The sequence below is a fragment of the Caretta caretta genome, chromosome 7, assembly GCF_965140235.1.
Source record: "Caretta caretta isolate rCarCar2 chromosome 7, rCarCar1.hap1, whole genome shotgun sequence".
Classification (NCBI taxonomy): Eukaryota; Metazoa; Chordata; order Testudines; family Cheloniidae; genus Caretta; species Caretta caretta.
Window position 1 is genome coordinate 113,121,888 of NC_134212.1, and position 26,350 is coordinate 113,148,237.

A 26,350-nucleotide genomic window follows, 5' to 3' on the forward strand; every position below is an offset into this window, starting at 1 on the left:
TTGAGTTAAATCGCGTGAGTTAACTGCAATTAATCGACAGCCCTACAAATTATTAATTCTAAGGCTGTCTACTTCATGCTCCAGGTACCTCCCATAAATCAGACAGCACAAATGGTGGAGATCTTATAATAATTATTTAACTGTCATTTAATATTATTAGAAATCCACCATCTTTAATGCTTTGTTAATTCATACACTGTATCTCCTAATATATAGTAGTGCCTCCGTCCCTTAAATACTCAGGAAAAAGGTGGATTTTGAAGCATGCCCAGAAGTTTAACAAACCCAGGCTCTGGTGGGCCAGGAGAAGGGGTGAAGTCCAAAGTGAAGGGGCCTTCCTAGAGATCAACCAGCAAGCAGCACATCTTTATCAAGGGAGCTCAGGCAACTTGAATGCTACCCAGAAATGTACTGGCTGCCAGTGCAGATCCCAGAACAGTGGTATAATATGCTTCCTAAGTGACACACCACTTAATAAGTATGTGGTCTTCAGATTCTGAATGGTCTAGTCTCAAGGTGACAAAGGTATGAATAATTATGGCACCAAAAAAAGTAATTTGGCCCCCCTCCCTCAAATCATATAGGGGAAATAGTACTTTTGGCTACTACTGAAACCCAGCATCCAGAAGTAACTAATTATCTTATAAGGCACCCAAATATAGAACAAGACTTGAAATGGAAGATTCATTCCTTCAATCAGGAGAGCTGAGATAATCTTACCCAACTCTTCTGGCTGCTTCCCCAGCCTACCAACACTATCTCTGTCTCATCTACATTGAGCTACAGCCATCCTGCTGTCGCCCAAGCTCCAGTTCCACACGCATTGAATCATTCTTTCCACTGCATAAGTTACGTCAAAGGTAATGGGGACATATCTCGGCATCACCAAAGTAATGACTAGACAGCTATAGGTCTCATCATCACCACACTGAACAGGACATATGTGGCATCCCATAAGAAGTATCTGTTAGGGCAGTGCAGTAATTGCCATACACTACCCCTGAGACTACTTAGAAGGAAATGGACAGAGACACTTGAGCAACTGCAAGGAACTGCAGATGTGTCATTAATACTTCATAATAAAGAGCTCTAAAGGCAGCTGGCAGATTTAGAAAAAAATTGGCATGGGCTAATCCATCCATCACTCCGAATGCAGTTTATGTCCGATATCCAGGACTGTAACCAAATTTACTAGGTTCAAGGAAAGGAATTCTCCTTTCTCGCTCAGTAAATTGTAGATCTACAATCCAATAAAAACAATGGCCCCCATGTAATCAACAGTTGACAATTAGAGAGTGTTGTAAAACCCCACAAAACTGTCAATAGAGTGGTCAGTTAGCTGAAGACTTCAGAAGCTTCTCAAGGTTTACTATTTCTGTCAACCTCAGAGTATGGAACCAAAATTTAACATCTTGAGCTTAGCTTACAACTTGTTGCTGATACTACCTTCTTGTCTACAACAGGAAGAGAAAAATACAAGCTCTCAATAACTCTGTCCACAGATCCTCCATATCCCAGCATCTCCAGCAGTGTTTTTTTCCTCCATAATGTGGCTGCTGAAGTTCTGCAGCTGCTCGCTCAAATAGGAACCTCCAAGGCAGGCTGCAAACTCAATAAAAACACAAAACAAAAATGCTTCTCCCATTCCCCCCAAACCACCAATCTGTTGACTTGAAATGCCTGCAGCAGCACAGCGTTGTCATCTGGAAGTGTATTTAGAGCACAGGAGTTTGTTGTTAAAACAGAAATATCTCTTTCATCAACATGCACATTTTGTGAGAACCTTGAAAGGCAATGAATCTCTCTTTTATAGAAAGTATCTTAATGTGCTGGGCTTTTCCAGAGCTGTGTTTAGTACCTTCAGTTCCTATTTCGGATAACAGGAGTTGAGGCCACTCAACATCATTCAACATGTTGCAGTGTGTCAGGACTTAAAAATCTGCATCATTAAAAAACAAAATAATAGATTTTATTTCACAAAGAATATGAAAGAAGTTGCTTGACGATTCTTAAAAAATATATACTGATTTTTTTTTCTCCTCACAGAGCTAATTCTTCAGGCCAACTGTCTATAACATTGCTTTTCCAGCTTCACTTATTTGAAATATCATACAACTCCTATAAGAAAATAATGCAAACTCTAGTTGTTTTGAGACGAGAAAGAAAAGATATTACTGCCATTATGCTGTAATACTACCTAAATGAAGTGATTCTTGGAAAGAATAGTGTTTCCATTCTTAAATTGCATAATATGTTTGTTTATTATATGGTTATAAAATATTTATATTCAGAGTACTTGGGCAGATGCTTCTCTACACCTGCTCTAAGCATCCCTAATACACAATTAACTTCAGCACCATCACTAATTAGTTTTTGTGTGCTATTTGAAAAATTTTAGAAAATTGCCTTCAGTTTGCCAATAGCTTCGTATTTCTTGAAATCTACAAAAGTATGAAGGGACACACCCTCACTCTGGTGGTGAGGAGAGTTACGAACTCTTCTGGGTTCATCAGCCCTAACGAGGAACTCCTGTAAGGCTTGCTTTGACTGGAGGGGGAGCTTAAAAAGGGAAAACCTGTCACAAGTAGGGGAGATGAACATCTCAAAGGAAGGAAGAACATCTCAAAGACTACTGACCACAGAGATAGATCAGCCCAGGGGAAGACAGTGCAGGCCTCACCACCCCTGCAACTGGATAGACCAACTGTCAAGCAGAGTGCTTGAAGGTTTGAAATCCATTGCTGATGTAATAACCTGGTATATGGATTTGTGTACAGGCCCAAAGTCCAGAATTTGGTCAAGAGGTCAGAGGCCTAGCAAATAGTGATTAGCTAAGAGAAAGCAGAATAACCAAAGATAACCTTGCTTTTGTTAAGATATGCCTGGTCAGCAAAATGCCAGATATTGGCAGCAATAATTGTGTCTTATTCAAAGTTGCAAATAGAACAAAGAAGCCCGGTTTCTGTTGTGTTAGTTTCTTCTGCAGGGAGATGTTCTTCCCACACATCCAACCTTGAGTTTATGAAAAGGTTGGAACATGTCAGTCTAAGATATGGCCTCCTCCCACCTCCCTTTCCCAGGGACCAATGCCTGCCTTAAAACAGAAATGAACAACTTGAAAGACAATCTTTATTGCCATATACTTTCACTGTTTCTTTGCTTTTTCCCCTAGATATGTATCTTTTGGACAATCAAAGGAGCTACTTCATTCCTATGGACCCCAAATTGAATCCAACATATATTCTATACTAATACATTTATTAAAGTACTAATTAAATGCTAAATGTTAATTTGTTAATATTGAGACCATGGGCGGACACATTATGTAACCTTTTGACCATTGGCTACTGTGCTATCCTGTCTTGCAGCTAAACCTATCCGGGGGTGTGGGACTGCCTACTGTGTCACTTTCCCTGCCCATGGAAAATCCATATATTCCATTGTAATCAATTGATTGACAGTGTCTCTGAGCCTAATAAGCGAGGTGACACTCTGTCAGTGCTGTACGTAATAAACTCCAATGCTTGACCTTTACATGATGTGGATTTACGTCCTTCAGTGCTCCAAGAGGAGGTGCTAGTGGTAGACCCTAATCAAAAACAGCAGACCAGCTGATAAGACAAGCTCCAAAGAGCTGACCGCAGAAAGACTGCCTAAAAGACAGGCCACCTTTGCCTTTATTTCTTTTTAAACTCAGATTCCCCTCTCTTGCAAGGGAAAGACAAAGAAAAGGTTATAAGAAAGAGGGAGGATATTACAGACAACTCGTGTGTAACAAAGAGGGAGGATAGTACAGACAACCTGGATAGCGGTCAGGGAGCTTCAGGGAACCCCAACCCCCCCCCCCCTCCCCCCCGAAAGGTCAAACTAAAGCTCCCTTCCAACTCCCTTGACAAAGGTTTATTTAGCCAAAAAAGGAACAGAAAAATTATTTGTCAATTCCAGATGAACTATATTTTCCTGTATGGAATTTATTTTCTAAAGAAAGAATGGTTACTTACCCTATAGTAACCATGCTTCTTCAAGATGTATTGTTCACATGGATCCCACTTTTAATGCTCTTATGCTTGTGGATGTGAAATTGAATTATTTTGGAGTATCCATTGGGGCCTCACCTGCACTCCTTTGCAAGAGTACTCCAGACTAGAGATTGAATTGATCAATTATGGGTGTGTATCTTCAACAGAAGGAGATGGCACTATGACTGCAAACTCTTCAAAACACTTTCCTCTGCCCACCAGCATCACCTATGTGTTGCTTGGGTTCAGCCTGCTGTTCTTTCACCATGAGCTGATCTCATCAAAGCACTGGGCCATCTTAGTAGCATAAGCCTATGTATAAGGAACTTGGCCTTTGCATTCCTCCTCCAACCAAAGGCATAAAGGGCACAGCAGGCCCAACTGACCCTTAGTTCCTTTGCTAATACTTAACCCAGAGTTGTAGGATTCCACAGAAGTGGGGAAGGAGATTGGGTTGTAGGATCCATGTGGACAATACATCTTAAACAACCACAGTTACTGTAAGGTAAATAATCGTTCTTCGAGTAATTGCCTGCATGAATCCCACTTCTTATGGCTAGCAAGCAGTTACCTCCTGATTTTGAAAGGAGAGTTAGGAGTCCTATTTCAACAAGTATTGCAGGACAGTTCCACTGAAGAGGCAATCTGACTTGGAAGCCTCAACTAAGGAATAATCCTGGGAGAACTTGTGGCCTGATCACCATGTAGCCACTCTGCAAATATCTCAATAGGGATTCTTCTTAGGGAAGCAATAGTAGCTGTCTGAGCACAGGGGGAGTGGGCTGTAATGTGCACAGGGGAATCTAACCTGGCTAATTCATAGCAGGATTTTGTACAGTTAGATAATCATTTAGAAGATATGGCCTGACCCTTAAACCTGTCTGCAAAGGTCACAAACAATCTCATTGAGTTCTTGAAAGGCCTTGTCCTATCAAAATTATATGATAGTGACCTTATCACATCAAAGGTGTGTACCTCAGCTTCCCCTTGAGTGGGGTTTGAGAAAGAAAACTGGGAGGTGAATAGATTGACTCGCATGAAACTGTCAGCATTTAGGAAACTCCAACTAGTACAGTACATTGCAGTGCATCTCCTCAGCAACACAGGCTACTGTGAGCACATCACATCTGTGCTCTGCTCTGTACAATAGTTTCCCATAGAGCTTTGAATCAAGTTCAAGTATCTTCAAAGCACTCCATAGCCTGAGCCCAGGATATCTAAAAGTCAGCCAAACTCTGGAACAAAGACCATGGTTGAGAACTACGATACTCTGGCACAATGGAACTCTCAACAATAAGAGTAAAGCTTAACTGTGTGAGAGAAAGAACTTTCTCCAAAAGCGGTCCAAGTTTGTTGCATGAATACTACCACTGCTAGAATACCGTGCCAAGTTCTGCTGCTCACAATTCAAGGAAGATGTTCACAAATTGAAGAGGGTTCAGAGAAGAGCCACAAGAATGATTAAAGGAATAGAAAATATACCTTATAGGAATAGGCTCAATCTATTAAGCTTACCAAAGAGAACGTTAAGGGGTGATTTCATCAGAGTCTGTAAGTATCTACATGGGGAACAAATATTTAATAATGGTTTCTTCAGTCTAGCAGAAAATGTGTAATGTGATCCACTGGCTGGAAGTTGAAGCTACACAAATTCAGACTGGAAATAAGGTGTAAATTTTGATAGCGACAGTAATTTAACCACTGGAATAATTTACCCAAGGGTTGTGGTAGATTCTCATCACCAACAATTTTTAAATCAAAACTTGATGTATTTCTAAAAGCATCCTCCAGAAATGATTTTGGGGAAGTTCTATTGGCTCTGTTATACAGGTCAGAATAGATGATGTCAAGGGTCCCTTCTGGCCTTGGAATCTCTGAATCAAAACTGCCCCGGAAACTGAGGACCATCACCAACCTCACCACTTTCTGCTGCAAGTGCAAGGCACATTTCTTTGACCTTGCCTTCTCTAACACACACATAGCAACAAGTATATTCATACAAAACAAATAAAAATCTACCAAAACAAGGCACTACACAGCACATGCTTCTTCTTCAGGGAGAGAATGAGAGAACAAACACGGGACAGATATGTAGTCACATTGCTAGGGAGGCAGTATTCATGAACAAATGACATAAGAACAGACTGTTAGTGGCCCACAGAGGGGACCCATTAAGCCTGGTAACACTATATTGAGGGAGGTGGAGGCTCCTGAGTTGAAGGAAATGTGTCTGAGACTACTGAGAACTTGAAACTGTAGGGTGAGAACATATGGTATATGGCCCTAAATAGGAGGATGTGCAAGAATTCCTGTTAAATGTATCCTTATGGAGCTGACAGGAAAGCCTGATAATTTTACAGCTAGCCAACAGACCAAAACAGCAGAAATAGGATTTTCATGGGTGCCCAAATAGAGAACCTCTTCCATTCTGCTTTGTCAGTCACACTGTCTAGTTGAGGCTTTTTTGTGATAGTATAACACAAAACAAACAAAACTATGGACCAGAATGTCTCAAACTAGAGCTGAATTTTCAGTGGCATTTAACCAGGCAGCATTCAGGCTGTCAGATGCAGGATCCAGTCATGGTTCTGTGAGATTGTGTTGGACTGAGCAGGTAATGTGACTGGGGGCTGCACTGACAGATGGATCAGATCCAAGTTCAAGAATTCTCTGGCCCATATTAAGACTACTGAGATCACTGAGCCTCTCATCTATCTCAGTTTTCTCAGGATTCTTGGTACCAATGGGAACAGCCAGAAGGTGTACATCAATCCCAGCATCCACAAGAGGAGGAATAGGTCTGGATCTGCTAAAGACTTCTGAATGTCTGGCTGGTCCAGAGCCACTAGCATAATCTGATGACAAATACACCCTGTCCAAGATAAATGGCTTCCTGAGAGAATGGGGATGACCTTTTCTCCCTCATCTGTTGAGATAATGCATCTTGTGTTGGCTGTCAACACTTGGATGTGGACCCCTGAAGTGAAAAAAGGAACATTTAGCATGCCAGAACATTTAGCTATCTTCCAGAACATTTACGCACAGACAAGCTTCTTGCAGATACCACATGCTCTGAGTTTGTAAGTGCTCTAAATGAGCTCCACATTCTAGAGTGGAAGCATATATCATAAGAGTTTTGGTTCGCAGAGGTGAGGAGAAGAGTAGTCCCTTGCAAACCTGACATGGGTCTGTGACAGAAGCTGGGAATGGAAAACGGGGGATAGATCACTTGATAATTACCACTTCTGTTCATTCCCTCTGGGGCACCTGGTATTGGCCATTGTCGGAAGACAGGATACCGGGCTATATGGACCTTTGGTCTGACCCAGTATGGCCATTCTTATGCTACTAGCAGCTAGAAATAGAGCTCCTTTTGGGAGCCAGCACCCTGGTCACTTACAAAACACAAGGTACTGGGTAGTTACAGGAGGAGGGAGTCAGGTAGTCTGACTGGGTTTGAAAGGTTAGTGGTGATCACTTGCACTTGTAGGGAGTCTTTGAAGCTACTGAGATAATTAGCTCACCAGTTGGATCGCTCGGAGAAGAAAGCAAGCAGCTTAAAAGGCTATGCCAGTGAACAAGTAGGGAGGCCCCTTCTATCTACTACGTTGAATTGTACTTGGAGCACAAGGCAAGAAATAATAATAAAGACACTTAGGGAATTGGAGACACCCCTGTTGGAGTGTGTACACCTTTTAATCACTAGGAGGGCTTACCAGCCTGGGTTTCCAGGGTGGGAAGGGGGAACTTGCTTACATGGTCTCTCCACTAGCTTAGCAGAGGATTTCCTGCAGGTCACTCACCTGCACACCCATGTTATGCTTACTTTGCAGATAAACTGATTTCAACCATCCTTGCTTGGAGAGTAGGTGAAATCTGGCAAACTGCGCCACATGGGTACAGGAAGCCATATGATGCAAAAGTAGGTGGTTGACAAGGTCCATTATAATTTGCAATCTTTCGTGTGGGAGATAAGCCTTTGCTAACCTCATATCTAATATGCTCTCATGAATTCTATGCTTTGAGTTGGACAAAAGTGGATTTTTTTCTAATTATTTTAGGTCCAGACTAGCAAAGAGCCCTGGGATTACATGGGCTGAACTGGTTATCTGATGGGGTGATTTCCCTCAGATGAGCCAATAATTGAGATACAGGTAGACCTTGATACTTTGCTATCTCAAGTAAGCTGCCATAGTGGACCGGCATTAGGTGAAAACCCTCAGCACTGCAGAAAGACCGAAAGGCAGGACCCAATAATGTTAGTGTATATGAGGTATTTCTTGTATGCCAGATGTATGAACAGGTCGAAGTAGGCATCATGAAGGCTGAGAGCCACAAACCCATCTTGAGGAGATTATAGAGGTCAGAATCATTATTCTGAAGGTGAAAATGGACACAATCATTGCCACATTGTAGGTCCAGGATCAGGTGCCAAACCCCCTTCTTCTTGGTGTTGACAAAGTAATGAAAGTAAACCCTTATTGCCCCGAACTCTAAGGGCATCTCCTCCACTGTTCTGAGTTGCAGAGGGAGTCTCTCTCTTGTATTAACAGTGTACCAAGAGAAGGGTCCATAAGGACATGTAATGAGAGGCTTGGACTTGACATGACTCACAGCCATCTTGTGTATAGATTTAGCATAACTGCAGCCATCTTATATGCTCAGCCACCATAAGTTGGAAACAAAACTAGAGCGTAAGGAGAAATCAGCCTTGATGTAGGCAGACAGACAGAAAAGTATCAGCTGCAGCATTACTAACAGGGACAGATTGATATATTCATAAACTCATGAGAATGGGGAAAGAATGGACAAGCTAGCCTTCAGTTTCTGCAGCTTCTTTCTGTTGATAAAAAGTATAAGGCTTTGCTGTTGCAAATGTATTCCACTAACAAAGCATAAAGATAAGTAGACCTTGAGAAGTTTTTACTAACTTTGAAAAACACAAAAGCTAATGAATAGGCAGTCTTAAGCATGTGAACCCCTGTATAATGAAAATGATTGGTTAGTGATTTTTGCACACACATGCTTTGAGTAAAATAATTGGTTAGGGTATTAATAAGAAGAATCCTCATTTTAACTATATAATATGGGTCAGGAAATAAGCTCATTGGAACTTAACTCCAGGATACAGGTCAAGACCAAAGCTGCTCAGATTTTTAACTAGTCTGTGTGGAAGCCGAAGCCCTGGACAAGATTGGATCCTGACTGGACACTGGGAGGCATCCGTCTGCTTTATTGGGAGTGGTGAGCATTAGGTGCTTGGCGTGTGTATTCTGTTGATTCATTGATAATTGCTATTAAATACATGTGCATGTTTAAGAATACTTACTGTGTGATAAAGGCTCCTTTACTGGGACAAGGTCCCGTTAACCCGTAGAGGGCCACTGGGCTCTGGGAAGGTGGTTGGAGCCCGAAAATTGTGCGGATTACAAAGAGACAGGGAAAGAGGGTGAGGGGTGGGAAGAGTCTGGAACTGTATGCAATACCCTTTGTTGAAAAACTGTAAGACACTGGTCCTCAGTGATACCAACCTTGAGCTTCCCAGAACACAATTGCCAAAAAGGGAGACGAGGTATAGATCCTCCGTAATTTCAGCCAGGCTCTTAACTATGGGGTCAAACCTGCTAGGAAGAAGAAGCATCACAGCTGAGGAAGTGGCAGAGGGTTGCCTTCATTGGAATCTGTTTCTCACTCAGTGGTTCTGATGCCCTCTGTATGTTATAGTGCGGCGGGGGGCAGGAGGGGGCAGAGGAACACTGTCTGAAGGAGCTTTGAGGTTTCTCTTTGAGGATGGAGTATACAAAGTCCAGAGAGTGCATGACAGTCCTAGAATCTTAACAAATGAAGGGCCTCTTCAGACAGGAAACTGAAGAGGTCACAGGCCTCAAAGAAAATATTCCATATAAGTGTTTGAAACTCTTTGTGTATCCTCAATGACTGGAGCCAACAGGATGTGGCCATGTTGCATGCAGCACTGGCAGATACCTCCAATGTAACAATGTAAAAGTTGGGGCAATCCGCTACCCCTCATACCTGATAAGAGACCCTGTCACAGGATAAAAATAAAAGTACTCACAATCCTTGGGATGGACTTGGTACATCGATCTACTATTTTGAATGTAGTTAGTATTGATACTAGAGTCTGTCACAATTCCTTTGCAGATTTTAAAAATCCTTCATTAATAGGCATATCATGCCTACTGGGCTGAAAGGCTGCAAAATGTCTAGCGGCTTGGGTGATTTCTCTTGAACTACCTCCAGATATATATAAAACCTGGATGTATATCTGATATAGTGGCTGTCTGAAGCAATATAGTGGAGGTATATATAGACCTTCACTATATCAGACAGCCACTATAGCATCTCAAATGAATTTTCAAAATTATTTTAAAAAAAAACCTTGCCTAAAAAAAATTACAAGATAAGCAGCTAGAGAAAAATTCTTTAACACTGACAACTAAGTAGATGATTAATTTGAAAATAATCCTAACAAATTTTGCCAAGTGACACAACATTGTTCTCAGCAGTCTTCCACTTTATTTTCCAAAAGAGATTTCTCCCATTACCATTACATTTTGCAGAACTCTTCTCACTCTATTTGTTCTAAATTTCATATTAAACTGTTTCTTTCTCCCCTCCTCTTATACAACATATGGCAGAAAAAAACCCAGAAGAAAATGTAGTAGAGAGCACCAGCAGAGCAAGCCAACATCAGTTACCATCTCTCAGCACTAAGAGTTCCAGAATCTTTCATTTCCAGCTATTCCTTATTTAGAGATTACTGTTTAATTAGGAATTTCCTGTGTCCTTTAACTGCCACTTATTTTAATTACCAAATATGTAACTTTAAACATCAAGAGTCCTAATAACTAAGGCTCTCAAAAGCCACTGATATATAAACAATACAAAGATCATGTATTTGTTCATATTCTACTCTATACAGATTCTTTATCCCACACTCATCACCACGGTATCTGAACACCTTCTCATACTACATTAAGCCATGTGACTAATGGGTCACGTTTTTTCTTTCATCCTCTCCCCAGCAGGAAAAGTGTGTATAATGGAACGCTCTGGTTTAGATTTACACACACAAAAAATTATATGTTAAAAATGTTATGTATATGTTAAAAATGCAAGGTCAAAGAAATGCATCTTGAACTGAAAACGGAAGGTGATGAAATTTGTGATAGTCGATAGTTACTATGGCAATTCATTCCTCTCTTGGGGCGGTCTGGAAGAAAGCTCTGTCTGAAATAACAATATCCATACAGTCAGTTTGACAAATATGTAAATGCTGTATTAGACTGCTAAGCTCCAGATTTACATAAACATGACATTCTGGGACAGTCATCGCACAATTTATAACTGCTTGTGCAATGAATGAGCCTGATCCTACAGCTCTTAATCACATGAGTAAGGGCTGGATTTACTAGTTTGTTCATCATGTACTGTTTATTTCACAGAAATATTGCAAACCACTCTTGGCAAGAGAGTGAAACAGTATGTTGTATTGAAATACATGTAATAATAATTTCACATTTTGGTTACTGGTTAGTATCATGGACATCACAAGAAGATTTAAATTATCAATGCAATTTTTAAAGAAATACACATTAAAGTTTTCAACTAATACAAGGCCTGATATCTGTAATCAATAAGAATCCAAGGTCTTATGTTCATTTAAAACTTGATTAAATGCCTTCAGTCATTTATTCCTGAACTTTTATACAGAAGTCAAGCTGTGTAGTAAATACTTAAATCAATAACCAAAACAGCCAAGCTATGCATCTCAACAATGGAATGTAATCAGGAATTGAGGAAATACACACATCTATACAAGAATCATATATTAGGCACGTAGGAATACAAGTGAACGACACATAAATCCCAAGAAAACAATATGCAGTCTTATGCATGAGGTGCACTGAAGCAACAACTTTGTTGAGTATTCACGGACTAAATAGAAGAGAGGCACAGAGAGAGAGAGAGAGAGAGAGAGATGATTAAAGCAAATGATTGACATTGGGCATAATTTCTTTCCAAGCAAACATTTTGGATGACAAGTAATTAGAAAAAATTATGATCAATGTCAGGCTACTACACATCAATTCCCAACAAATGACATGCTAAGTTCCTGACACGACAACAAGTTAGAGTGGATGCCAATCATTAAGTGTGCATCAAAAAGGAAATCTTTTCAATGATACAAACAAAACTGCTACAGATTCCAAAATATGTAATTTGTAAAATCAAATAGCACCTATAATAAGTGCTCAAAGTATGAGCAAATATCGGTAGCATTTTTTCTTGTAAACACATAATTTGTTTGAGAGGTTTAGGAACATATTATTCTTGCCCAAAATTCCCCCTCTGCAATCTAGATGTCAGATCCCAAGGAATCTTTCAAGATGACTAGCAAGACTGCAGAATTTATTTGTTTTCAGCACATTGTATACTTGAATGAAAGTCAACCCCTTTAAATATATTTCCAGAAAACCTTCAGAAACGTAATTTAAATAAAATATTTTTTCATAACAATTTATTCAGTCCACAGTAAATTAAAATCTGATAATAAAATACAAAGTTTTTCAATAATATATTGCTACTATTAATATATCAGTAATTTGAAACTATTTGTAATACCATCAGTGTCACTGGATAGGCATAGGCAAATGCTGTTCAATGCCCCATACTTGCAGAGTCTCCTTGCAGTAGAACGAGTATATTTCCATTGTGCAAACTTTGGGATATATTCTGGGGGTGCCACACAAGGGCATGAAGCCACTTTCCTTCCTAATAAGGAGCCTTGTGGGATACTTGCACAGATGTATATACAGGATTGGTTCAGGCAGGGATCAACCACCTTGGGAAAAAGGTGGGGGAGGGACTGAGGGATTTGCTATGTTACATATATCTTCTTCCTTTTAAGCCTGTGATGGATGTAAGGAGGTACAGGGGCTGCTCCAGCTACTTAAAAATGATGCATGCATGATTCTCCTATGAATCTTCTCTCTTTGACAGGATAGGGATAAGGAGGACGAAATAGATGTAATCTGTCTTGACTTTAGTAAGGCTTTTGACACAGTTCTATGTGACATTCCCATAAGCAAATTAGGGAAATATGGTCTAGATAACATTATTAGGAGACAGGCTCTCAAAATTTTTCCAGAGTAGATCACACTCCCACCCACCCATTTGTGATCACCCAGCGCAACCTCTTCTCGCATTCACAATTTCCCACATCCATGTGGAGATTACAGCAAGTAGTTAGGTAAGTGTTTTGTCCCTTCTTAGAAGGAGAGTCTGGATGCCCAAAAAAACAGCTTGAAGAAACTGTACCATCTGCCTAAGGATCCCTACACTTCAATCCAGCCAGGAGGGCCCAGGGACAAAAAACTGCTGGGAGCAGCCAGCCAGAACTGCAGCTGACAGCAGTAAAGAAAAGCATCTAAAGCATGGATCTGCAGCCTGTGATGATGTCAGCCACCTCCCACTGGTTTTTACCGTTTCTGCTACAGACTTTCTTTCCTCTCTGATGATTGGCTGTTTAATCCCATTCCCTCTCTCAGTCTCTTTACTTCAGTCTCACTCCACCTGCCTTCCATGCTCCCTTCCCCACCCCCTCACAAAACATGCACTTCCTCTTTTTCTGTAACCCCTCATTTTAATGATCTCACTACGGCCCTTGCCTCTCTTTTCAGCTAACTGCCTCCCAATAAAACCAGACATTAAAATAAAAAGAGCCAAAAAATTTATATTTCATCACAAAAAAAATCACGACAAAAAATCATATTTCAATCATGACATTTGCGAACCACCACATTGTTCATCTTTTTGCCCTTTTTTCACTTTGTCTATTTAGATTGCCAGCTCTTTGGGACAAAGGTCGTCTCTTATTCTATGTTTGTATGGTGCAAGCACAATGGTTTTACAGTCTCATCCTAGGCACTATCACACCATAAATATTATTAGTATTTTTGTTAATCGAATTACTGGAGTGCCTAGGAGCCCGAGCCAGAGATCAGGACAAAGGTAGTGTTTTGTCAATTTTCTCTGGGAAGAAATTGGCAAGATGCTGTGCAGAGAAAGAGGCAGGAGGAAGGGAGGGTTTGAGGAGTGGGTCAAAAGTTGGGAAAAAGGAGTCTGGGATCGTGGGTGTGGGATTCAATAACGCTGGAGAAGTAGAGGGTTTTTTGCTAGGAACTGCAAGAAGAGAGAATGAATTGGTAGTGGTCATGGGATTTCAGCCAGAGACAAGCTGCAGTACAAGAACAGGAGCATAGAAAGTGCATGCTAAGTGTAAGTCAGGGAAGATTTTGTGACGGAAGAGAAGGGCAAAGGAGTCAATGAATGGGGAGATATTTAGCTTAGCTGTGGGATGGGTCATTAATATGGAAACTGAAGTCCCCGAGGATGAGTGTAGGAGATTATGAGAGAGAGAGAGATCCAAGAGTTGAAATCAGAGAGGAAGGCTGGTGATAAGGAGTTGGATGGATGATAGATTACAATGACAGGGAAGGGGAGAAAAGAGTCAAAGGCACAGATTTTCAAAAGAGGAGAAAGAGTGGGAGTGGGAGGAGGGAGAAGTTGGAAGCAGCAGAAATAGGAGAGGAGAAGCCCAATACCACACCATAATCTGATCCAGGACAGGGAGAGTGAGAAGCAGACACATCTGAAAGAGAAGGCAGCTGCAGCGTGTCAGGCTAAGCAATCCAGATCTCTGTGCCAGTCGAGAGACGGAGGGTTTGAGATATGAAGAGGTCATGGATGACAGATATTTTCAGAGATGGAGTAAGCATTCCTGACACAGCGAGAGAAAGGAGGAGGGAAGGAGGAGGTGGATGTGAAGTTAGGAATAGTGGCAAAAGAGGGATAGTAGTGGTGGTGGTGAGGACTGGAGAGGGAGGTGCAGCGGAGACAGAAGAAGGGTGGAAGGGCAGGTGAGGGTTGAAGCAAATGTCACCAGAGGTGATGTAGAAGCAAAGGAGGGTGTGGATGTGGAATCTGGATTTGTGCTGGTGGAAGGAGGGGGGAAGACAGGGAGGGAGAAGGGAAGAGAAGTAGGGAGAGCTTATGGGAACTGTAAGGGCGAATGGTAAAAAGGATGTGGAAATAGAGCAGTGGGGGGAAGACAGGCAGGATGGATATTGTTATACAGAAGGGTGTGGTGACAGCCAATGGTGAGTTGTACATAAACCAAGATACAAAAAATAGTAAATAATAATAAGAAGTAATGCAACAGCTTTCTGTGATCATCAGTAAGTGCTCTGCTGAACACCACTAGAAAGTTTGGGAGCCACTCTAGTAAGGCTAAAAGGCAAACCTCTCAAAATATTGAAGGAAATCTAAAAATACATCAATGGATAGAATCATCAATAACATAATATCTAACCCTAAAACATGCATAAAGTTTCTCAGTAACAATCATCTTAATTTTTAAAGCATTCTGAGCCTAAATAACCCTTTAAAATCATGTCTACAGTTAAAAAAAAAAAGGACTAACAGTAATATGTAACTAGGACTGAAGAAAGAAGTGGTAAAATTTATCATTTTACAGGTCTTATAAATTGATTTTAGCCATTATTACATTACACATAATTCACTGAAGGTGACGGAATGCTTATTTGGTTGGATAGCTAATGTATCCCTGAAGAATAAAAGCTACTTTAATACATCACTTTGCCATAAAGGTGCTATATACAGCAAAAGAACATTTTGTCAACTTCAGGAAATAAGAGAACTATTAAGAATTATTTAAAGCTTCATAAAGCACCACAAAAATGTGCAACTGTCAATAAGGGAAGACATTAATCTTTCCATTCCCTTGAACACATTTTCACTGTATTGTGCTTCGGCTTACCAGATGTGCAGTTTCATGTAACTGGGACTGCATGTTAAATTGCTGAGGTAGAGGTGAGAGCTTTAGAGAACTAACATCCATTGAGGGGTAAGGATCCACTAAAAGAATCATCAATGCTACAGGAAAAAAAAATGTCACCTGCACTTTTCTATTCATTTTGCAGCTGCCAACCTGATCCTCCTTCCACTACCACAAAGACTGCTGAGGTTAAAAATATCCTCTTAGTTCAGATATAGGGGAGGAGCTATTATAAGCTTTAAAATCACTAGTGCAAGGGAGAAAACAACCCAGAGGCAATATACAAATACCATCTGGAATAAAAGATCTCTTTTTTTCACTCCAGTGGGAATCCTCCAGTGCAGCAATTACAGAACTGAACAGACTCAGTAAAATAGGGTGACTTGTAACATTTAGCAAACTAGGCTCTTTTGATCAAACCAAGCATGAATAAAACAATAGGAGCTTGTTGCTGGATTTTAATTGGTATTTTTTCCATGACTGAATACTTTCAATCTGGTTGTTATAAAACCAGCTTGCCACTTATGGTATATATTACATCTAAAATCTGAAAACAAAATCATTGGACATTTGCATTACTTACATGTGGGGAAGCTACATATAAGTCATGTGGGACACACCAAACAAGTGATAACACCATCCTTATACCACAACATTATGCAGGCCAAGATCAAATCACATAGTCCTTGGATAGGGGAAGGAGGGCTTGTGCAGCTACTTTTACCAATCTTTATTCACTGAGAAAATAAAAAGTTTCAGAGTAGCAGCCGTGTTAGTCTGTACCGCAAAAAGAAAAGGAGTACTTGTGGCACCTTAGAGACTAACAAATTTATTTGACCATAAGCTCTCGTGGGCTACAGCACACTTCATCAGATGCATTCAGTGGATTTCCACTGAATGCATCCGACGAAGTGAGCTTTAGCTCAAGAAGGTTATGCTCAAATAAATTTGTTAGTCTCTAAGGTGCCACAAGTACTCCTTTTCTTTTCTTTTTTTTTTTTTTTTGAGATAATAAAGTTACATGACAACATGCCAACAATAGTCTTGGCACTGTACAAGACACAAGAGGATATAGGCCCTGCCCCAAGGAGTTTATAATCTTGATAGCAGGTTTAGATTATGTTAGATAATGGCATAAGGATCAGTTTCCCTCTGCCTGGAAATGCAGCTCTATTTTTGAACACACTGATTTTAAAACCGCATATGTAACCCCCTTTACATATGCTTATGTCAAATGTGCTCAGTTCACACAATTTATTTCCCCTGGCTGAAAGGCCTACAAATGAACCTTTGAAAAACAAATTAGATTCTTTCATTCTTGTGGATCATCACAGATATTAAAGGTTTTGCAGTAAAGTCCTTTGTGACTTCTGTGCCACTGCCATTGTCTTCAAATTATGATCTCATTGAACCTCTGTAGCTCAACTACTTTCAATAGGATTGCAGAGATATAACTGATGGGAACATAGTTGTTGCTAATGCACTGGAAGAAATAGAAGATAGCCCCCTATCCCTCTTAACTGTGCTGATTTCTGAGTGGCAAAAAGAGTAGAAAGCACTAAAGTCAGTAAATATGACTATGAACTGTGGAAAGGCACCACCTACTCCTCGCAGAGCTCAGCATTTCCCCCTCTGGTGGTGGAGGCCTGGAGTAAAGTAGTCCCACTCCAGAGAGTTTTCAAGGCATTACAAGGTGGCCCAAAAGAGTACTCTTCAGCCAAACAAAAAGAAAAGTTCATAACACCAAAAGGGAATACCTCTCCCTGCCCCGTCTCTGTGTTGTTGCTTTGTTACACTAGTCTCTGGGTACCAGTCATCCCTCAATCAGTCCTTTAGTTACGTTGTTTCCCTTTTAGGGAGGACAACAGCCTTTCACCCAAGAGAAGCCTTTTCTCTGTGCTGCCACTAGCCCTGCTGCAGCTGGTCTCTCAACTCTCTTCCTTTTCTCTAACCAGAAGAGGGTTTTTTAAAAGGTCACAGACAGCCCTTAATTGGACTCATATGTCTCTAGATGACCTGAGATAACCTCTTTTCAGCTTACAGGGGAAAAATGGTTACTTAGCTTCCGTAACTGTTGTTCTTTGAGATGTGTTACACATATTCATTCCACTCTAAATGTGTACATGCCCTGAGCACAATCATTGGAAATTTTTTGCTCAGTGGTAGCCACCGGAGCAGCTCAAGTGCCTTCTGCTGCAATGCACCATTAGTGCCGGTATAAACAACCCAGCCGACCCCGTGCCCCATCAGTTCCTTCTTTCTGGAAAACTCCCATGTAGAGAGACAGGAGGGCAGGTCATAGAATGGGTATGTGCAACACGTCTTGAAGAACAACAGTTACAGAAGGTTAGTAACCATTTTTTCTTCTTTGAGTGATTCCACATGTGCATTTCTCCCTAGGTGACTCCTAAACAGTTGAATAGGTGGAGGAATCAGAGTTCATGGACACATGCACTGCAGAACAGCTGATCCAAATTTGGCATAATCTCTGGAATGCTGAGTGATGGCATAATGGGACAAGAACGTGTGCACCGATGACCAGGTCGCTGCTTTACAAATGTCCTGAACAGGGATTTGTGCTAGGAATGCTGCTGAGGATGTTTGCGACCTTGTGGAATGAGCAGTCAGGTAAGCTGGGGGTGAAATACCTGCCTGATCATAACAAGTGCAAACACATGAAATAATCCAAGACAAAAACTGTCTGTGAAGAGATTGGGAGACCCTTCATCATGTCAGCTACAGCTACGAACAGTTGGGTGGACCTACGGAATGGTTTAGTTCTTTCTATGTGGAAAGCTAGGGCTCATCTAACATCCAATCAGTGAAGACATTGTTCATTCCTATTTGCATGCAGCTTCAGGTAAAATACTGGTAGATAGATTGTCTGATTGCTGTGAAACTGCAAAATCACTTTCAGGAGGAAACTGGGATGAGGGCATACATACACCTTATCTTTAAAGAAGACTGTGTAAGGACGCTCTTATGTAAGGGGCATGGAATTTCGTGGCCCCTCTGGACAAAGCTATGGCCACTAAGAATACCACTTTCCAGGAGAGGCATAATAAGGAGCAAGTTGCCAAAGGCTCAAACAGTGGTCCCATAAGCTTTGATAAGACTAGGTTTAGGCTCCAGGGGGAAACGGCTCTCTTACTTGAGGGTATAACCATTCTAGGCTTTTGGGGAATCGGACAGACATGTCATTTGAAAAAACGGACTGGTTATGCACCTGATAGTGCAAAGCTGATATTGCTGCAAGGTGAACATTGACAGAAGAGATTGCTAAGCCTTGTTGTTTCAGGTGCAACAGATATTCAGATCTGTCTTGTATTGGTGAATGCGTGGGCAAGACTCTGTATTGGGATGCCCAAACAGAGAACTGCTTTAACTTCGAGAGATAAGTAGCCCTGGTGGAGGGCTTTCTACTATCTAGTAGAACCTGACTAACTTGGTCTGAGTAAGCCTACTCTATAGGATTTAACCATGGAGCTTCCAGGCCGTTAGATGAAGGGAGCTCAGGTTTGGGTGAAGCAGCCGACAATGTTCCTGGGAAAATCAGGTCTGGGTGCAATGGAAGCAGGATTGGAGTTGCCACAGAGAGCTCTACTAGGGTGGAGAAACAATGTTGGAGGGCCCATGCTGGGGCTAGAAGAATAACCCAATCCTAGTCCTGCTTGATATTTAGCAACTCTCTGTGCATGAGTGGGAAGGGGGGAAAAGCACAGTAAAGAGGTCTCGTCCAAGGTAGCAGAAAGGTGTCCATGACAGAACACGGATTGTGGCCTCAAAGAGAGCAGAATTAGTGACACTTTCTGTCGTACCTGTTTGCAAATAGATCTATTCGGGGAGTTCCCTCACCCCTACTGCTGGAAAATGTCTCTTGCCACATCCGGGTGAAGGGACCATTCGTGGTGAATAGAGAAAGACCTACTGAGGTGATCTGCCAGCTCATTTTGCGTTCCCAAAAGGTAAGAGGCCTCGAGGTTGACTGAGTGGGCTATGCAAAACTCCCACAGCTGCGCTGCCTCTTGACGAAGGAAAGAGCAAGCTCCTCCTTGCCTGTTGACATAAAACATCACTGAAGTGTTGTCCATGAGAACAAACAAGTTTCTGCTCATAATGTGGGGCAAGGTGGCCTCACAGGCCAGGTGAACAGCTCTGAGTTCCCTGATGTTGCTGTGGAATGAAAGTTCTGCCAGAGACCATGTCAAGGTTCCTCCCCCACTCTGAACTCTAGGGTACAGATGTGGGGACCTGCATGAAAAAACCCCCTAAGCTTATCTTTACCAGCTTAGGTCAAAACTTCCCCAAGGTACAAAATATTACACCCGTTATCCTTGGAATGGCCGCTACCACCACCAAACAATTACTGGTTACTGGGGAAGAGCTGTTTGGACGCGTCTGTCCCCCCAAAATACTTCCCAAAACCTTGCACCCCACTTCCTGGACAAGGTTTGGTAAAAAGCCTCACCAATTTGCCTAGGTGACTACAGACCCAGACCCTTGGATCTTAAGAACAATGAACAATCCTCCCAACACTTGCACCCCCCCTTTCCTGGGAAATGTTGGATAAAAAGCCTCACCAATTTGCATAGGTGACCACAGACCCAAACCCTTGGATCTGAGAACAATGAAAAAGCATTCAGTTTTTTACAAGAAGACTTTTAATAAAAATAGCAGTAAATAGAAATAAAGAAATCCCCCCTGTAAAATCAGGATGGTAGATATCTTACAGGGTAATTAGATTCAAAAACATAGAGAACCCCTCTAGGCAAAACCTTAAGTTACAAAAAAGATACACAGACAGAAATAGTTATTCTATTCAGCACAATTCTTTTCTCAGCCATTTAAAGAAATCATAATCTAACACATACCTAGCTAGATTACTTACTAAAAGTTCTAAGACTCCATTCCTGTTCTGTCTCTGGCAAGAGCAGCACACAGACAGACCCTTTGTCCCTCTCCCTCCTCCCAGCTTTTGAAAGTATCTGGTCTCCTCATTGGTCATTTTGGTCAGGTGCCAGCGAGGTTACCTTTAGCTTCTTAACCCTTTACAGGTGAGAGGAGCTTTCCCCTGGCCAGGAGGGAGTTCAAAGGGGTTTACCCTTCCCTTTATATTTATGACAGACCAAAGGCCCTGAGTTCTGAGGGGCCACAGGTGAGCTCCCCACCCTAGTGCTGACGCTTCTGAGACCAGGGTCATTAACAGTTGAGGGCATATAAAGGGAATGCCAGCACAAATTGAGTGGATCCAACTATCAATAGAGGGAGATAAGAACCTGTGGAGGTACCTTGAGTACAGTCTCCACATGGTGGCAGTCTGGAGAGTACACTGAGGCCAGCCACGTCTAGAGGGGTCTGAGGTGCAGCCTCGTGTGTTGTACCATGTACACGCACAAGGCCATGTGACCTAAAAGCCTCATACAATTTTGGGCTGGTGTGACTGGATGACCTTGGAGGTGTGTTATCAGGGATCTGATTGATTGGCAATGTCACTGGGAGGTGGTGACTCTGGGAGGCCCTGGCCTGAGTAGAGTCGAACACCACTCCAGTGAACTCTATACTCTGCACCAGACCAAGGGTAAACTTTTCTGCATTTATCAGAAGGCCTAAGGCCTTGAATTTGACTGGATGAGTCAAACATTGGACACTACCTGATCCCTGGACCGTCCCTTGATGAGCCAGTTGTCTGATAATAGTAGACCTGAATCCCATATCTCCTCAGAAAAGCTGCCACTACTGCCATACATTTTGTAAACACTCGCAGAGCTACAGACGGGCCAAATGGGAGGACCATGAATTGGTACTGTGAGTGGTTCACTACAAATCTGAGGAATCTTGTGTCCTTGGTATATCTATATATGAAAATAGGAGTCTCTTAAATCAAGGGTGGCATACCAATACCTGGGATCCAGGGAGGGGATAATGGATGCCAGTGTGACCATGAAGAACTTTATTTTCTTGAGATAGTTATTGAGCTGACACAAACCTCTAAAATCACTCTGAGACATCTTGTCTTTTGGGATTAAGAAATAATGGGAATAGAACTTCTTCCCTCTTAAATTTTGAGGACCTGTTCCACCACTCCCATGCAAAGAAGAGATTGAACCTCCCTCCTGGCCCAGAAGTTCTTCATGATAGTGGTCCCTGAAGAGGGATAGTGAGGGAGGGGGGAAGGAGAAATAAACTGAAGGATGTATCCCACTTCCATGGTACTCCACACCCAACCACCTGTGGTAATACTGGACCATGCATTGAGGAAGTGTGAAAAGTGGTTTGGAAATGAAGAAACAGGGTCTGGCATCATGGGAACTGGTACAGCATCCTTGAGTGTCCCATCAAAACACCTGCTTAGAACCCGCTGGATATCTGGGTGGGGGCAGGTATTGACTTTGAGGTAGAAATGGGTGGTTGCCTATACCTAAAACCCGTGCTTCTCTTTCCCTGCGGATCCTGACAGGCAGCCAGAACAGAGTACCAGATGGGCTGCTGAGGCTTGTAATGCTTCCTTGAAGGAGCTGGTTTGTACAATGCAAGGGACTTAAGGGTCATTCTGAAGTTTTTTAACCCATGCATCAGTCTGTTCTGAAAAGAGCGAAGCTCCTTTGAAAATTAGGGTTTACTGGAGGGTTTACTGGACCTCCTGCAGGAGTCCCAAGGACAGTAGCCATGAACTTCTATGCATGGCCACTGCTGAAGCAGTGGACCTGGCTGTCGAGTCAGCCGCATCCAAACCAGCTTGTAATGAGGCATCACCACTGATTTTTCCCTCATCCACCGGTGAGGAGGACACTTGCTTAGCCTCTTGTGGGAGCAAGTCCTTGAAGTTCTGCATGGAGTCCCATATGTTAAAATCATATCTGCCAAGCAGAGAGTACTGGTTTGCAATTCTGAGTTGTAACACCCCAGTAAAATAAACTTTCCTCTCCAACAAGTCTAATCTCTTTGAGTCTTGATTTTGGGCTTGCAGCCTGATGACCCTGCCTTTCTCTCTCATTGGCAACAAATACTACCAGGGACCCTGGGAGGGGGTATAGGAAATGGGTGAACAGTAACACCCTGGGCAGGAACAAAGTATTTTTGTTCTGCCCTTTCTGACATGGGGAGGGGGAAGAGACATGGGGAGGGGTCTGCCATAAGGATCTTAACAGGGTCCATAATGGCCTCATTGAGAGGCAGGGCTACTTTTGATGGGTCTGCAGTGGCTAAAATGTGGAAGGATTCTTTCACTACGACTCCACCTATATGCCCAGGTTTAAGGCCACCCTCTTCAACAATTCTTGGTGAGCCTTATAGTCATCCAGGGGAGGCAACCCGCACTTTTCAGAGACTGCCTCATCTGGGGAGGAGACCAGCACCAGCTGTAGAAGGAAGAGCTTCTTTCTGCCTCAGCAGGATCCCATTGAGCAGCTCTTGCAGTTCGGTACCAGGCTTGATGGGACAATGCTACTCTTCTTTCAGAGGCCACCAAACAAGATGGCCTGGAATAAGCCCTGGAAACTGAGGGGGGGAGAGGAGAACCACGGGTTCCAAAAGAGACACTGGACCAGCATAGGTCACCAGTGACCTCCTAGCTATGCATTCGATGGTACTCCTGTGCCCAGGTCGATGGAAGAGTAGAAATGACTGTGCTAGGGGTGCACACACACCTAGAGTGGAATGCATATGTGCAATCACTTAAAGAAGAAAGAGCCTTTACCATTCTATACCATTACCATGATATATCTGCCATCCACCACACCCTGGTAGCTGTCTAGTCTGACTTTATCACAGAACACAAACAGGGGGCAGATCTGTTGAGTAAGCAGTTGCCATTTTACAGTTACTTTTCAGAGAAAATCTTGCCTTTATAAAAGTAACACCTATTTGTTTTATTCATTAGAATGAACATCTTGTATGATAAATATCTTTCAAATACACAAAACCTCTTTTGAGTAAAAAGAAAATGATCGGAGTTAGACTATACCTAGCCCTGTACAAGCGCAGAAGCAAAGGAGGAGAGCACCTCTCAAGCTCCCTGCTGTAGCTCTCTGTAGGTACCCAGAAGTATTCTGGTTATTGAACATAAGGAACATAGGGACAGCAAGAGTCCTGCATGACAATGGCAGCAGAATCCCTGAAAAGCCAGAGATGGTTACACTGTCTCACATCGCCCAAAGGTATATTACCATTCTCAAGCACAATACTTTTAGGTATTGCTACCAGTGCATAGCTCTTCTCCCCTGTCCAATAAAAGCTGTGTATTAAAACCACAGTCTTACTCCTTGTGTTTATATATAAAATCACAATTGTTACACAATGTTTTTAATGTGAAGATTCTCCGAGAAAGCAAAATCTAGACTTTGAATCACAATGTTAGCTGTCCAGCACATCTATAATACTATATCAATATTTTAGTCTTTGATACTTTCATAACGCTGAAGGTGTCTTTTGATTCTGGTAGGATACTTACCTGTACATTGGCCTCCATTTGTTGGATCCCCGTAGTAACCTGGCATGCATGTTTCACACTGTTTTCCTGCAGTTAGGTTTTTACACTGGTCACAAATATTGCCACTGATGCAGGTGCTGTGCCCATTACACTGGCAAGCTGGAATACAAAATAGAAAAAGGCATTACCTAATTTGCTTCTGAGAACAAAATTATTGTGAGTACAAATAATTAAGAGAAAAAAATGAAAACAAAGTTCAAACTACAAAAAATACAGAAGATTGCAGTTCTGAATATTTTAATGTTAATTGCTGACTAGGATATATATTAAGACAGTGGTTGTTGGGACCCCAAAGTGGGTTGCAACCCCATTTTAATGGGGTCGCTGGGGCTGGCTTAGACTTTCTGGGGCCAGGGCTGAAGCCAAAGCTTAGGGCCATGCTTAAGCCCAAGCCCCAGCCCACTGCCTGGGGCTGAAGACTTTGGTCTCAGGCTTCAGTCCCCCCTCCTGGGGTCGTGTAGTAATTTTTATTGTTAGAAGGGGGTCGCAGTGCAATGAAGTTTGAAAACCCCTTTATTAAGATAAATTAACACAAAACCAATTTAAAACAATATTGTGACAAAAATTCACAAATGATCAGAAATGTTAAATATATAGATTCCAAGGCCATAAGGCACCAATGTCTAGCAATTAACCATCTAGTCTGACCTCCTGTATAAAACAAGTTATAGAATTTCCCCAAAATAATTCCTCGAGCATATATTTTACAAAATGTCCAATCTTGATTTTAAAATGGTCACTGATGGAGACTTGGCCACAACCCTTGGTAACTGTTCCGATGTTTTAACTACCCTCAGTGATAAAAATTTACACCTTGTTTCCAGTCTGAATTTATCTAGCTTCAACTTCCAGCCCTTGGATCGTGTTATAGCATTCTTTGCTAGATTGAAGAGCCCATTACTGTATATTTATATCCCATGTAGGTACTTATACTATAATCAAGTCAGGCCTTAACCTTCTCTTTGACAAGCTAAATAAATTCACCTCCTTCAATTTATCACTATATGGCAGGTTTTCTGATCCTTCAATCATTCTCACAGCTCTTCTCTGAACAGTCTCAAATTTTTCCAACATTCTTCTTGAATTAGAGACACCAGAACTGACACAGTATTCGAGCAGCCATCACAATAGTGACTTGAGGGCTTGAGGGACAGTCTTTTGTCTCACTGACACTGACACTGACTGAATCCAGACCTCATTCATAGTTCAAAAAAGCTTCCTTCTCCTCTGCCATAAATTTTACCAGTCACTCATGAAGACTTCAATATTGCTAATCAGTTGATTAACCAAGATTTAACTAAATCCCAGACACCAGTACCATCCATTGTGAAGAGCTCTTGGACTAGTGTGTTGGGGAAAAAAACAATCAACAAACGAACAGCTGAATACAGGTTGCTACAGGGGGGAAAGGACAAATTTTAAAAACAAGTCCAGGGCCATCCTAGTTTCCTTGAAAGGATTTGGCCCTATCATTGAAGCTGGGGCACTGAAAGCTCTAAGATACATCAGGACCACTTTAAGTGACTCCAAACCCTGTTCATCATGCCTGGTGAAAATGAGAAGCACTGAATGCACCAATGACCAAAATCATTAACTTTTGACCCCCAAAGTGCATTCTTAAGAAACCATTAGACACTAACAAGCTTGCAAACTACCACCCAATCTCTAACCTCCCTTTTCTTAGGAAAACTTATAAAAAAGTGGTTATGACCATGCAACAAAAGCATCTAATGCACTCTATTAGCATATCTGATCCCTCACAATCAGAACTCAGCACACAGAGAAAGAGAGCCCTTTAGCAAAACTGAAAGAGGACCTCCTTATGGCTGAAGACAGAAGTGAAACCTCAATGGTCATACTGCTCAGCCAGTTTACAATCTTCAGCACAATCAATCCCTGAGTTTGCTGACCTGTGTACAAGACTCAGCAGTGTAGAAGTTATAAAAAAAAAAAAGATTAAGA

At 41.8% G+C, this 26,350-nt stretch overlaps 1 protein-coding gene across 4 annotated transcripts in view; it reads right to left on the reverse strand.

Moving 5' to 3' along the window:
* Window positions 1–26,350, reverse strand: part of ATRNL1 (attractin like 1) — a 1,055,790-nt gene that overhangs the window by 692,378 nt on the left and 337,062 nt on the right. For all 4 annotated transcript variants that reach the window (XM_048857032.2, XM_048857033.2, XM_048857034.2 and 1 more), the window contains exon 20: window positions 24,350–24,487. In XM_048857032.2, the coding sequence (XP_048712989.2) occupies window positions 24,350–24,487 (138 nt within the window). The remainder of the gene's footprint in view (window positions 1–24,349; window positions 24,488–26,350) is intronic.